General features: G+C 43.5%; 1 protein-coding gene and 1 long non-coding RNA gene across 4 annotated transcripts in view; both read right to left on the reverse strand.

Moving 5' to 3' along the window:
* Positions 1–10,327, reverse strand: part of MND1 (meiotic nuclear divisions 1) — a 43,159-nt gene extending 32,832 nt beyond the window's left edge. The window contains exons 1-4 of one of the 3 annotated variants that reach the window (XR_010372687.1): positions 9,566–9,697; positions 7,836–7,901; positions 6,966–7,023; positions 5,025–5,173 (exon numbers count right to left, since the gene is read on the reverse strand). Coding sequence is in view for 2 of the 3 variants with exons in the window: in XM_064449846.1 (XP_064305916.1) it covers positions 5,025–5,173; positions 6,966–7,023; positions 7,836–7,901; positions 9,566–9,607 (315 nt within the window). In the remaining variant the exon portion in view is untranslated. Of the gene's footprint in view, positions 1–5,024; positions 5,174–6,965; positions 7,024–7,835; positions 7,902–9,565; positions 9,698–10,216 lie in introns of those variants that run through there. The other 2 variants (XM_064449847.1, XM_064449846.1) reach the window with 2 other exon arrangements.
* Positions 10,328–11,680: 1,353 nt separating this feature from the next.
* On the reverse strand, positions 11,681–13,894 carry LOC135313274 (uncharacterized). The gene is made up of 3 exons (XR_010372893.1): positions 13,767–13,894; positions 12,581–12,721; positions 11,681–12,073 (listed from the first exon to the last, which is right to left on the reverse strand). It is a non-coding gene; the product is annotated as an uncharacterized LOC135313274 (long non-coding RNA).
* Positions 13,895–15,582: the final 1,688 nt, after the last annotated feature.

A 15,582-nucleotide genomic window follows, 5' to 3' on the forward strand; every position in this document is an offset into this window, starting at 1 on the left:
GAGAGGTGGGACACTCCTTATTGATTCTGAGGGTTGTGGTCTGCCAACTTGTCAGCCCTTGGGTGAAAAAGGCCTCGCTGTTACCAGTTTCTTTTAATTAAAACTTAATTCAAGCCACTCTAAAGCAAAATACAAGCAAGCATTAATTCACGTTATCTAAAACAGACAGCACAGTTGCAAGTGTTTTACCAAAGATGTAGATGAAAAAATTAAAGAAAACCTAAGCTAAATCTGTTTATACTGAGGTTACATCAGAAAAATTTCTCTTTTCCTCACTCATTGATATGACATTTTCTGCCTGATAAAACTGTTATCAAGGTTTTGGTTGCATACGTGCCTTCTCTTCTTCAGCAGGTAATGTATCCTTCACATCCATATCCCTTCTGTAGCAACACATACATCAGAAGAAAACAAAAATCAAACATGCAAGAGGGCTAATTGTATGAAACACGTTAGCAGTTCCTGCCTGAGATTGAACACGACTGTGGTTAACATGCTGGAGTGGTTAATCTCCAGTCTCCTCATCTTAAGCGTGCTATGAAATCAACAAAAGGCAGCAGAATCATCAATAAATTACCTTTCTGCTTACACTGCATAGGTCAAATTCTTTGTTAGTTTAATAAAAACCCTAAGGTTCCAGAATTCTTATGCCAAGAATAAACATCTCATTTTGTCAGAATATAATTGATCAAATGTAATTCAAAACTTCAGAACCTGACTGTCAGGAAAATATTGTTAAAGAATAAAACAGCATCTTTCCATCTTTTCTTATGGAACGAAAAAACCAAACCCCGTCCTCTCAGTAAAGCTTCCACAGTCCCCTTGACAAAGGTGAAGTCCTAGTAAAAATTTCTCCGCTTGCAAACCTTGTTAAAACAGTACTTAATCCACGCCCTTGCTCTAAATTCACCACCTCATAGCTGTACTGATGCAACTACAAACCCATCTAACTAAAATGCAACTTCCAACATTTTTTACTTTTTCAGTGGTCCAATTCATAGCATCCAGCAGAAGGCATAAACCTTTAAGAGCAGCCATACCACTGCAAAGCAAATCAATTAAAAAAAAAAATCCATAAGGACCTACTTAGCAATTCTTACTCTGTGAGCTATTGGAGAAGAAAACTGCAGCAGATGCTACACTGAAGATATTCGCTGTCCTTGCTTTTCAGAAGAAACCAGAAAGAAGTCCAAACAGTAACTGTGTGTTAGCAAGCAGCGCCAAAATCCTGATCAGATCAGCACAAGATTAGCCATATATGTGAGTTCTCCAAACACTTGCCCCCCACAAAAGCAAGTTGAAAGATGGGGAATGGGGGGGAGAAAGCTATCTCAACAGAAACTTTATTTCAAGCATTGTTTTTAATCGCCATCTCTCTGCACAAGGGGATCACACTGATGGCATAATAAATCCTTCCTGAAAAAAATCTAGGGTATACACAACCACTGTGAGGTGTAACTTCAAACATCCAGACAAAACTGGCTTGATCGTCATCATAAATACTGGGTCAGACTTCTTTGCTACTGAGTCTCCAAGTTGGGGTGTGGCCCAATAATTGCGAAAAAAAATCTGAAAAAAATATTTTGTTTTGAGAACAGTTCCTAAACCAGCCACGATCACAAGCTCTGTAAGATGCAGAGAGCTACGAGCAACTTCGCTAATACATTATGAAGTACCAGAGTACGCAGGCAAAAGGTCCTGTAGCAAGCCCAACTTGACAAACATAAGCCTCGGTGCTATGAATTAATAGGAGGATTTGCATCATGGAGAAGCTTTTCTGCTCTTCCACATCATTTTCAAATATCTCAGTTCAGCATTTGGGATCACCCGTTTCCCATCACTACTTACACATGCCCTCAGTAAACAATGATATTGCCTCCTGGTAAAAAGCTGTAATTGCAATATGAGCTGAACTACTAGGTTTTTAAACTTTTGCTTTAAGTAAGGCAGCTTGATTCCAGCTTTTAGCTGCTTGAGAGAACAACTCATATAGTTAACAAACCGTCTGGACAAGACACAGAAAGAAAACATGTCTCTCAGCATGCCACAAGCTGTAAACGAGAGTGATCAAAGGCAGGCAACATGTAATAGAAATAGTACAATAGCTGACTTTTTTCCCCCCTCTGCTTTGCATGTTCTGACAAGAAGTTTTGTCGTTCTCAGGGCTGGGTTTAGGAACCCTTAAGAAAATCTATATGTGTTCACATCAAGAAGAATAAAAACACTAAAATAGCTAATTTGAACTCACAGACAGAATCTGTTATCATCTTGTAAAAATGTTCAGAGTGCTATTCATTGAAAATGCCACCTTTCCACTGTGTCAACAGAGAAGTTATTTTCAGCTCGTGGAAATGTTTTTCCCTGAAATCCGGAAACGTTTCCATTCTCATCAGAAAAGCAAGGTAACAAATATAAGTATTTTTAAGGATTCATAACATGGTCTAAAGAGAGCTCTTACATCAGTAAGCCCATGTGTTAGGAGCCGGACTTGGTGTGCAAATAAGGGTCTAGTAACAAAACTATTTCTTTCAAGTGGAGCAGTTCTATATTGCAAAACTGTTTATATCAGCATAGTTTATTTCCTACACAGAAATAACCATAAAATAACATTACAATAACTGCATGCCTATTATAAATCTATAATAGATGGTTTTATGTTTAATAATGTAACAGTACATTTAAAGCAGTGCAGCATAAGTTTGTAGATTATCCCTAGATACTTACAGTGGAGCACATTAGGCAGATTCTGCAAGACATTCCAAGGAAGATATTCATCAGGGTATGCCAGAGACCTGCTGCTTGATCAAATATCTCTAAAATTCATGATGGGACCGAGCCCAAGGGCAAAGGCAACAAATATCAACTCCTTCATTCAACTACTTGGCTAAAATATGTAGGATGAGTGAAAACAAAGTATTGAAGAGCAAATCATTTGCATTCAACAAGACAGTGGCACCAGGGTGTTTGGTGAACAAAGCCAGAGTTTCAGCATGTATTTGTTCGATTGCTCAGTTGGCATTCGTGTTCTGGCAGAGAAGCAGCCTGGTCTAAATCTTGTGGAAACTCAGTTCCAAGTCAGTGCAGAGTTAAACCAATCTCCTGTTTCAGACAAATCAAACTTCACTAGAGTAGGGATCAGTGCATTGCTATTACCAGCCAATAAAAATTAATCTAAGCCCAGTCATGCCAGACTCTAAGCCCATGCCTGAAAATAGTACAAGTGTATCCAGCTAAATCAAGGAAGTTTTTAATGTCTGGACTCATTCGAGTTCTGAAAACAAAGGCAGTAAGGGAGCAGACAAAATTGTCAGTGGGACAACTTAATAGTAACCAAGTCTCAGTACAGACAAGGTACAGTTTATATCTGTGATCCTAACAGGTCATCCAAGATGCTGAGAAAGGTACTCAAAACACAGAGCAAGTCAGAACCTGAAATTAAAGACAAATTTTGATGGCCCATGCAGTACCACAAGAGCAGTATCTCAAGCAGCACCTTCCAACTCATCCAAAACACCTGCCTGAAAGGTTGTCAATACACAGTTCCAGTTAATGATGGGAAGACCTGCAGTACTTTCTCCTTACTGCCACAGACCCCCGAACGTATGTATCACTGGCTCATAAAAATGAAGTGAGTTAGTGCCTAAGGAGAAAGGAAGTCAAAGTTCTAGGAAGTCTTACTCTTGATCTTGAGAACTGCAGCAGACACATCAGGCATGCAATAGAGTACCAATACTCTCCTCCCTCTGCCACATCCATGCAAGCAGACACACAAAATGCCTTTGGACAGCTGTCCAGAGCACCCAGGCCAGTGACGAAAACATTCAGGGCAAGGGGAAATGATCTTATGTTGGTTAAAACAGAACAGTGGACTGGAGTCCTTCAGTTTAGTAGTGGCTGAGATTTACAAGCTATGACAGCATAGCAAGAGATAACTGACAAGATTACCTCTCAGCTGGTCACACTACATGCTATGCAAAACCAAGCAATTTCAACTGCATTGATCAGGCTATTCGATTTGCTTTGGTGAAGAGCCTTCAGGTTCACAAACTGCTTTTTCAATTCATGTTAGGGAAAAAAACATGCTTTTATACAATTAATTTGGAGCTTTAAAGAAGTAGCCTAAGTTGACAATGCTGTATGTACATAAGGTAGCAACAACGATGCCAGAGCTATATGCCTGAAGAAAATAATGTCTGTAAAAACTTTCAGATGCTACCAATAATTTTGCATTAAGTCGAATGATTCTTTGATGAATGGACATAATGCTAAATAAGCATGGGAAAAGTTGGCAGTGTTGTGATGCAATCAGACCATAAAGCTAGTTTATTGATCTTGTTATCGTGTACTCCAGTTGCAAATAAACTGATGAATAGATGCTTTCCCACTCCAATTAGAAGAAGCAAGAAAGACAATTCCTAAAGAGTAAGAAAGAACCAGATCAATAGAACAGCAGTGTTGCAACAAAAGATGCTTTGCTCTTCTGCAGATGATCATGACCAATTTGCTCTTCCCTCCTAACAGAAGTGCAATATGGGATTATGCAAGTGCTCACAAATTAAGCTACTGATCAAAGCAGACAGGAAAGCACAACGGCCATAAGTAGAAACCATTGGCACAGTTACTTGGGATATCCATTTCAGTTCTCTCAGGGCTTTTAGGTCATTACCACATGATGGTCTGTTATATAAAAGACACATAAAAGCATATGCTGCCTAAATATTTAGACAAAGTCCTGAAATGACGTTTTGCATCATGAATAACATGCTTCCAGCAGCAAGCAGACAAGAAGGGTTCTCAAGCTCCAACAGGAATAACTTCCAAAACTTTTCTGAAGTGACAGCAAGATAATGAGAAAGAATGTCACACTACACATGCCAGATGATTCCTACAGTAAAATCTGTGTGTGCATGTGCGCGCACATACGCACACGTGAGACAGCATGATATGAAAAAAAATTACAAGAGGGTATAAGGAAAAAGCAAACTCATTCAGTTGAAGAAGTACTTTCCTTAAAACAGATTTACCTGAGACTCCAATTCTTCCAGTTTTCGTTTCCTGGCATGAAGGGCTTTACTTGGAAAAGCCCAGAAATAATTGGAAGTTCCAATTCTATCAGTGTCCACCATGCCATCATCAACTAAGCTTTGCAGAATCTCTTTCACTGACATTGAGGCTAATAAAAGCAAAAACACCAAATTAGAATTGCATAGCATCTGAACTATGGAGAATTATGAATACCATATGCCATCATTTACAATCCTCTCTATGAATATTTTACTATAATGTCAGCTAGCTAAGCTATTTCGAGAGGACACCATGCCTGATGCTTCACTTGAAGGAAAGAATCCCTTCAAAATCAGCAGCTTATACATAAAGGCTATACAGTCTATACAGCCTATTCTATACAGTCTGCTACCAGATGTTTGTAAAACACCGCTCATGAGTATCATAAAACATACATGCACATTACAGTACAACACCAGAACAAACTCATGAGAGGGTACTTCAGAATTTTTGCAATCTTAATTCTAATATGGATTAATTTATTTCTTGGTTAGGAGTGTAATTACATTTCACTTTGTAATGCTAATCAAAGCGTTAAACAGTAGCAGAGGCACTAAAGCCATCTGTCTACACTCAGGAAGGGCAGATTTTACTTTTGATTTTATTCAGTTCCAATACAGAAAGTCATCTGCACTCAGAGGGATCCAAAACATTTCTGAACATAATTGCTCATATTCTAGCAAATGTGTGGTATAATTCACCATTTTAAAAATAATACCTGTTCAACAAAGCAGATGTAAAGACTTTTGAGCTAATTAATGGTTTTCAATGTCTTTCAATTTCAAGCCTAAGGGGAACTGGATCAGGAACATCCAATCTTTTGGAAGCTATGGGCTGGATGCAAGTATGGGGGCATTTCCACAGGCTGGGTGTTTTCCTTTTCGGAGTAACTGGGGCTTGGGTTATGTGGCCAAATGCCTTCCTATTCAGAGGCAGGATGAATTTGGACTATTCAAATGCATTAATGGTTTTAGAAACTCTACGCTCCAGATTTTTAAATATGAAATTCCATTGCCTGCATTTACTCTTTTGCATCCTCTTCTTGCAAATTACAAGTAAGCATAGGCATTGACGAACGAATCAAGACAGCTTCACATCTCTTCAGAAGCCTATGAGTGCCTCTGTTAGCTGCTGACATAACAAAAACACTGCTTTGTCATACTCACCTTTGTCTGCAGTTCCATCAACAAGTCCATTTACTCTTGCAGCGCCACAAAGAAATGCTAGTCAAGGACAGTGGCAACTACACAAACATTATGCTTCATCCCCCTTTTGTCAATGAACATCGAAAGAAGCAGAATGAGGAACATCTAAAACAACTCAACAGCATAAGATAAACCCTCTGGGACCTGATCTGAAACCAATGGATCTCATCAGGAAGGCTTTCATTGAAAAGACAAACCGCTTTCATGTACAGCTGTCCAGCCATTTTTTTTTGGGGGGTGCGGGGGGGAGGGAGAAATCTCAGAACATTGACCATGTACATGTAGACTAGTATTTTCAGATATTTGTGGCATTACAGACAGACACCCGGATCTTCAGTTCACCACCTGAGTACACACAACAATTTCGCAGACTGAAAGCCACTGCAAGTCTGGCACCTCAGAGCCTAGGAAAAAACCCATCCCATGTCTTGGTGGTTAATTTGGGAGATTACTAAAACGTCACAGCTAACTCCATTTTGGCCCTAACAAAAGTGACAACATGAGAAAATCAAGGTAGGAGTATGCTGTTGATATCACTTCTAACACTACGGCCCTGCTGCCATTCCCTTTCTAGCTGTTTCTTCCATTATTATTACAGTCACAAACCTAAAACTGTAGCCCAGAAAATTTACACTGTACAACCTGTCCCAAAAAATGATTAGTGGCTCAGGAGAAGCAACTTTTGTAAACACTTACTAATCCCTTTTTCTTTTGGAGCAATCTTCTCTATATCCTTCAGCTGGAACACATCTTTCTGTGCAAAACATAAAAGACACTTTAGTTCCAAATGACAGCATCATCTGAGCTTCATAGTTTTTACACTAAATCAATGTGAACAAAAGCAAGTAGGAAATACATTGCATATTTGTGCTTTCCTAGGGAAATAGGCTGCATATCCCTCAATAGAATCACGATGTTCTGACAATTAAAAAAAAAAAAAAAAAAGACTACCGTTGTAACAAGTCCTGTTCTTTTCTTTGGTACTCTAAAGTCACTGTATTTTGCCTGAAGTTAGACTGTAAACCCCTTAGGGCAGACAGAGCCAAGGTTGGATTGTCAGCACCAGATGCACCACATTGCTCAAGTACTCAAATGTCACAGTAGTTTTTTTAATAGGCAAAACACTATGAGTTACATATGTCACCAGTACAACTGTAGCTCTGCTTTTGGATCTCCAGGTTTCTTCTCCACAGTGACCTCTTCCACGTCTGCTCTCGTTTTTTCTAACACGTGGATTTCTTCCTCCTCCCATAAACAGCAGTGAGACACTTCCTAATCTCTCTTGCTATCCCCCTTATGGTAACAGACTCAAAATGAGAGGATTTGAATAGGGCACACGTGAAGCATTTAACACCACCTGTGCATCTCCATGACTTGGCTCCACCTAGGGATGAGCCACCTGATCAGAAGCTACATGAATCAAGCTCTGTCCCAGTAATTTATACACTGATGATACAGGGCATCAGTGAATGCGTAGCAAGATATACAGAGTTCATCTACAGTTAAGCTCCTTTTAGGACCTGTTTTCCCACCAATGTGAATGCAGGACAATTACAAGTTACTTACTGTTTCAAAAAAGATCTCCATCATGCGAACCCTCTTCTCCTCAAAGCTCAGACCTTTTTTCTTGGACTAGAACAGGGTGGGGAAAAAAAAAGCCACCACATTCAGCCATTTGAATAATTAACATCTGCTCAGAATTCAAATCTATTTACCTCTAAGTTACATTAGCCATGCTTTAAAATACCTTACAACTAACCTCAGAATTTCAAATCAACTACTTCCCAAAGAATCATTACACCAAGCTAATCCACCTGCAAACTGTTAAACTGATCGATCTCTACTCTAAGCTTGAAGCTGACCTTTCACACAACCTAATCCAGCTGAGGCCTCAGTGTTCCCTGGCATACCCAAACAGTTCCTTGTTTTACCTTACTAGAGTAAAAATGTGTATTTATACCAATTTTCAGCAACTCACCCAAAGGTTTAATAGCCCTTAAAAACATAAGAAGGAATATCTTTTGGGTTTTTTGTTTTAATCTTGTGATATAGAGACACTAGCATGAGATGCAGGCCATTTGGGTTTTTTTAAGGCAATAAAGTACATTTTGAGGTACTACCTCTGTCTTCAAATTTCCCACCCAACTTTATAATTGCAAGGTCATGTTTCAAAAACAGTGTTTCTTTTATTTCTTTTCTCTGCACTTGCATGACCAAGCAGTAAATAACATGGATTCAAACAGAAGCAAAAGGCAGAAGCGACTCCTCACAAACTGCTACCAGTAACACCAAACTGAGAAATATCCTCCTCTGATCACTTTCAGAGACACTATTTTGACACGACCCTTGTAAAATCAAGATATAAAATATTTCACAGAGACTCGGAGTTTCATTACTAGTGTTTAGCAGAGCCCTCAACAACGCAAACACATGGGCCACAAGGTGAATCAGGGATGTTTCCCCTTGCCCCACTCATGGCTTCGCAGGCTGTGAGACCCTGCGCTGCTGCCTGCAGCTATAGAAAACCGAGAGCGAGCTAGAAAGAGCAAAATAGGGTGCTGGCAGAAAAAAAAAGCTGCCTTTAAAAAAAAAAAAAGGCTTAAATATTGTTGCCATTGAGTCAATGGAAGCAGGGAGTCTAAAGGTGCTTTGAAAAAGACAACACATGTTCTTTTCCAAGCCCAAAGAGAAGCAAGTCAATACCATTTTTCACTTCTTGCCTCCTGCTTCCTTCTGAAATAAATCACATGGCAGGGCAGCATAAAATTTAAAATGTGCATCAAGAGCAAAGTGGCCAGACTGATTTAGATTTTTAAAAAATGAATTGAAAAATTGGTTTATACAGCTACAATAACACAAGAGATGTGAACAGAAGCAATTTAGAATTACATTTAACATAAAGCACTACTAATGTTTTTTTTAAAGACTCCTCCCTTCTGCTTTAACCAGAGATGCCCTATGTCAGCACTGACATCACAGCTCTCTGTCCTTTGACATCAGTTATGTCCTAGAATTAGAAGCTCTAGCTGCCACGTACATGCAAGTAGAAGCGCAAACAGAAACCGGACTGATCTTTAACTTCTCCCTCCCTGCTTCCCAAACAGCCCAAACCCCCATACGTGCACGGTGTGAAATTTAAGCAGCATTTCTAAAAAGCGCCTGCTTATTAGCTACATAACCTCGGGCACCACGTTTCACACCAGCGCTCTGACGGAGCGAGAGAGGTAACAAGTCAATGCGCTTCCGATGGAAATTTTATTGATTTTCACATTGCTCGCTCGCTCTCTCCCCCCTACCTCTTCGCCAGGTGTTCCACACCACGTACATAAAACACCCATTTCGCTGTCGCTCAGGCTCCTGAAGGCAGCCAGCGGTAGGCACTGCTGTTAAGCACACCCGGCCAGGCTGCAAGTCCTTCTGCTCGCACAACCGCGGCCCGGGTGCCGGGGCGGGGGGCGACCCTCAGTGGGGCGGGGTGCCTGGAGGGGGGCTCCCGGGGGGGGGGGGAGGGTGGTACCCGGGCGGCCGCTGCCGCCTGTTCCCCCCGGCCCGCCCCGGGTCTCGGCGGGACCGGCAGGCACCGTCCCCACCTCACGCTACAGTGACAGGGCCTGCTCCGCTAGGTGCCAGGTAAATTTACACCGCTCTTCAAGAAACCAGGCACAAAATGCCCCAGGCCATGGTGACGCTGCACCCCCAGAGCCGGCATCTTGGGGGTGCGTGTACCGAGAGTCCCCGCCCGGCGGCGGGCGGGCGGCTCCCGCCGCTCCCCCTCAGCGGCGGAGGGAGGGCGAGGCGCGGGCGGCCGCTACCCGCAGCCACGGCGGGGGGCGCCTCCCCGCAGCCCCGCCGCGCCCGCCCCGCCGCTCCCTCATTCACCGCCCGGCCCGGGCACGGCACCGCGCCGAGGAGAGCGGGAAGAGGGCGGGCGCCCCGCCGCCGCTTACCATGTCGGCTCCAGAGGCGGGCGGGCGGCGCGGTTTGATTTCGGCGCCGCCGGGAGGGAAGAGGCCGCCTGCGCAGCTCGCGGCGCCGCCTGCCGCCCGCCCCTCAGCCCCTCAGCGCGGCTGCGCCCGGCGGGCCCCGAGCGGCGCGGAAGCAGAACCGGCCGCGTTGCGCCGTAGGATAACGGCGTTAAGGGGGAGTTAAAAAAAAAAGGCATAAAGCTGTGTTCTGGGTTTTATACCTTGTGCAGTCAGTCCAGAAATAGACCTTTGCGTTTCTATAAAGCAGTCTTGCCGTACCAGAGAGCAGGTTGTCACTTCTCTCAAATCCTGTGTTCAGTTTTGGGCCCCTCACTACAAGAGGGACGTTGAGGCGCTGGAGCGTGTCCAGGGAAGGGCAAAGCAGGCGGTGAAGGGTCTGGAGAGCGGGTCTTATGAGGAGCGGCTGAGGGAACTGGGGCTGTTTAGTCTGGAGAAGGGGAGGCTGAGGGGAGACCTTCTGGCTCTCTACAACTACCCGAAAGGAGGCTGTAGTGAGGTGGGTGCTGGTCTCTGAAGTAACTAGCAATAGGATGAGAGGAAATGGCTTCAAGCTGTGCCAGGGGAGGTTTAGATTGGGTATTAGGAAAAAATTTCTTTACTGAAAGAGTGGTCAGGCACCGTAAGAGGCTGCCCGGGGAAATGGTTGAGTCACCGTCCCTGGGGGTGTTCAAACAGGTGTCACGTGGCACTCCAGGACACGGTTTAGGAGGCATGGGGGTGTTGGGCTGACGGCTGGACTTGACGATCCTAGAGGTCTTTTCCAACCTTAATGATTCTATGATTCTCTCACTTCACGTATTATAATACTGAGGTTGTTTTTTGTTTGGTTTTTTTTTTAAACATCTCTCATAGGCACTCATGGACAGGTGAAGCTAGGAAGCAAAACTCAGCTTTTGTCACCAACTACCCATGAGTGACATGTGGTGCAAGTTACAGAGAATGTGCTAAGATGTAGGGGCCATACTTAAGTTTTGCATTCGGCGTCGCCCAGGCTTTAGAGGAAAATTTTCTCAAGTTCTCATTCTGTCTTCATGTGATTCTCAATACCTACCCATTTTATATTTTGTGTAGAAAGTGCCATTTTCTTGACAGATGTCATATTCAATATGTATTTGCTGTATTACTGAAATGAATAAAAATTAACAAGTTTTAAAATATTTAATACCCACCACTATTGGCTCTCATCACCCGGCGAAAAATACTTGTTTTGAATCTCTGTCTACGGCTGTGAGTTTGAGAATCTGTGGGATACATGCTTTATGACTCCAGGTAGCTACACCTCCAAGGTGAGGCACTGGGGCTCCGTGCTAGCGCTGTGCAGTGTGTGCATTGTGCATTCATTTTCCTCCAAGGCCCAGCAGCACAGGTAAAACATGAACATATTAACAGTGGTCTAAAACAACGGGTATTGTACAACTAGCCTTTATAGGGGCAACAGGACATGGAGAAACAAAACCCTCTCTGCCCATTGAAGCAAAGGACCTAGGTACGTCTGGTGCTGCTTGGAACAGTTCTTCATGACAATGACTGTTCTAATGACTTTAATTACTTATAGTTTGTTTTAATTATTATTTGTGCTATATATTACTTTCCTTCAGCTACAGGAGTTCTGAGAAATCGCTTTGCAGTGTAATAGCAGTGGGTTCATACTGCGGTACTAATTCTAGAGTCTAAATTCAAGCAAATGAAAGTGTTCAGGCAGTCCCCATGAAGGTTTTCCATCGCCTGTGCGAGGTGCCCCTGTTCCTGACACACGAGGTTCTCTTCCACACAGACCTGGCTGTGATCCTTTTCCTCATTGTGCGTCCCAGTGTATTACTAAAAATGAAATGCAGGTTAGAAAGGACGTTATTAATACAAAGCTTAATATTAATACAAAACACATAGCTGCTTCTTTCATACTTCCTTGTGGGCTGCATTTTCAGCTCACTGTGATGAAATCTGTCGGCCAGCCTCCTCATCTGTTGAGAGGGCTCATATTCTGTCCCCCCTCTTTTCCCTTCCTTTGGCCAGTCCTCAAAGCAAGTATGTCCCCACGCTCCCTCTGACAGTTGTTTTCCTCCCGTCACCATGACCTCCTCTCCCCCAGGATGTGGGCCCCTTCCTGCTCCTTTACAGCCTGAAATAAAGCCAAGCTCCGCTCCTTTTTTTACCGCTGCCAAGCAAATGGTTGCTGCAAGCACCTGTTGTGGCGTGGGTTCTCTGACACATGTGAGCGGCAGAGTGGGTGTGAGAGCTGAACATGCTGCTGGGAGAATAGGAAAAGGAGAGGGAGGAAGGGGTTTCAGGAGTGTGCTCACTCAGAAGCGGGCCTGGGGCACATACCTTGTGTCTTCTTTGCAGCACGCGTGAGGCAGCAATGCTCCCATTTCCCCATCACACCTGAAAGTAGACTGGCTGCAAACACCCAGGCCTCACCCACGGATGGAGCCAGCACACGGCCAGAGTACACACCTGGAGCCACAGCTGGAAGGTGTTCTCAGTTTCAGCAGTTGAACCAAGCAGCAACCAAGCCAGCCCGGCACATCCGCCTCCGAAATGTTAGGTCATGCTCTGGAGCAATGGTGGGGCAGGAGGCTCAGCGGGTTTTCTCTGCCCGTGCCCCCTGGGGACAGCCCTGAAGCCCTTTCAGGACTAAATCATTTGGCCTGATTTACTCTGTAATAAAAGGCTCCTTAACATTTCCCAAATTTTGCAGCACCAGATCAAGCCTAGATAGTTTGAAAGACCACAGGGTGGAAGAGGTCCCAAACAGAGGGAGAATACACAGGAGTATCTCATGCTTTGTCATGGGAGGGTAGTTTTCCATTACCGGGTAAAGTGGATCGATGACTGCTAAAATACATAAATGTCTGACATTTTTAATGGGCTTCAGAATGTCTAAATGTGGTATTTCACAAAACTTCTGATCATATAGAATTAATATAAAAACAATAAAATAGATGGAAACACTGTGGAAGGGGGACTTGTAACTGTGCCTTTCTATTAGAAGATTGTTCTCATTTCCCTGTGATTTTCTTAAACTTTAGCAGTTTGGGATGGAATTTTCTATGCAAGGTGTCTGACTGAGATTTTAAGTACCAGCCAAAACAGTTTTTCGCTGTTACGTTATGCTTAGATGAGATGAAATTTGTACCCTCCTTCATTTTGCTCTTACAAATCTGTAATTGAATTATATTCATAGATTCTGTTGTGAAAGGATATTAAAGCGACAGTGCCCGGCAGGAAGGTATGGAAGGAGGAGAATGAAAATTGTCCTACTTCAATGTTGTTCCTTTCGTATATATGTGCCATACTGCAATTTTTATTACATGAGCTTTTTTTTTTTTTTTTTTTTCAGCAGGAGGGAAGAATTCAAGCTGAACAGCAGATCAGTTTATTTCCAGAAAAGTAACAGCAAACCTTCTGAGTCCTGTCGCTATCTCCCCCAATATCTGTATGACTGACAGCAAAGAGATGCTCCAGCAGAGCTTGAGGATGGAGGACAAGGAAAGCTCTAGGAGATGCTCACCCGTGGGAGGCGATACCAGCTCCTCTGAGGTCCAAGCAGCCTGCGGTGGGATGTGGCTGCATATCAGGAAGCAATATGATCCACGAGTATCCCACACAGGCTGGTCTCTGCAGCATCTGCTGCCTCGTTTCCTCCTCGGGTGAGTGTTTGGACTGGAAGCAGACGTTCCCCCTACAAATATCTAACCCGCTGAGAAATGCTAGCTGGCCCTCCTCCAAAACTTACTGCTTCCACAGCTTTGCTAGCAAAGCTGCTGAAGTAAGCACTTACCAACTCATTGAGGTGAGTAGCTTAAATACTAGGTTTTTGGTAATGAGGCCTTTCACTAAAAGAACAAGTGAGCATTCACACGCCCTAGCTCAGCCAACAGATCCAGGGGTCAGCAGCCTTCAGCTGGAGGTAGGAATGAGCAGCAAGTGGTGGGTATCTCTTCCACCAGCACAGCTGGGGCCTGGGGAGAGCATCTGTCCACAGAAATTATATTGACTCTTCCAGTTCACTGAGATAGTTTTGTCTGGTGCAAATTAGGGAGCATTCACATGAACTGTCAGCAAAACTATGGGGATAGTCAGCTCCAGAGCAGCACAGCTGGATGCGAAAGAAAAGTTCAGCCTAAGGAACAGTGAAACGTTTTTGAACATGCGATGACACATTAAGTGGTTAGCACTCTGAAGAGAGAGATCCTGGCTAACGACAGGTGCCCAAAATACAGACACCTTTAGCTATTTTGGCCTTACTCTCCCTGACATTGTTTCTCATCGGTGAGACTGGGCTCTGTACTCCTCTTTACAGAACTTCTAAAAGATCCTGCTGCTGCATTTGGGTCAATATTCAAATAAGTACCACCGGAAGGCCAAAGAGGAAGTTGGCCATTTGCTGCAGAATTTTCCTGGTAAAGGGTAGCGTTCCCCAGGCTCAATGTCCTGCCTGCCGGTCTGATTTTGCTCAGTGATGGAGAGCCTCTGCTGTAATCATCCAGGGGACAGAAAAAAATTCTAGCCTATCAGTAAGAAAAGACTGGGAATGCAATGAGAGTCTTGCCTACTTAGCCCTGCGGCTTCAGGGTATCCTGTGCTGCTACTTCTGTTCTTCTTCACGGCCTTTTTGGCGTGGGAAGGAACAGGTGCTCCACAACTCTGAATGTCAAGCCAACACTGCTCTGCTTCAAGCTGCAAGGTGGTCTTAGCTGGCAGCTAAATAAAGCCTCTTGTAAGCATCTGAACTTCAGCGCAGATAGATAATATACTCCAGAACATTCAGCACCAAGACTGTATTTTCTGGACATACATTCATCTGGAGACTGACAAAGAAAAACAAAACTTGTTTTTCTGCAGATGTAGTGAATTTTGTAATAAGTTTGCCTCCAGGAGAAAACAAAGGCCTCAAAATGTGGCTGACGACATTCCCTATGACTTGCAAGAAAGAACAGAACAGAGATTCCTTTAGAGGGTTTGGGCGCAAGATCCATGAAAAAGGATAGCTGCTCTGTGTTTCAGCTGTCTTGTTTCTGAGCACCCTGCCACTGACCAACCACACACAACAGAGTCTGGCCTCTCCAGTCCCCTCCAGTGAGATTGTTTCCAAGCCAAACGATGCGCCTGAAGATTCTCTCTCACTTCGTGAGCAAGTTCCCAGTCGCTTCATAAGCGAGTTCTCAAAGGATCCAGGTTTGGAGAGTTTACCAGTGACCAAGATGACATAAGTAATATGTAAGATGAAAGGTAACACGAGCTGAAAATTTATGCTTACAGGAAAGGAGTCAAATCAAACTCCGAAGATAAATTTTCTGTTCTTCTACAATAATTTATATTTGGTT

Source organism: Phalacrocorax carbo, chromosome 4 (assembly GCF_963921805.1).
Source record: "Phalacrocorax carbo chromosome 4, bPhaCar2.1, whole genome shotgun sequence".
NCBI classification, from domain to species: domain Eukaryota; kingdom Metazoa; phylum Chordata; class Aves; order Suliformes; family Phalacrocoracidae; genus Phalacrocorax; species Phalacrocorax carbo.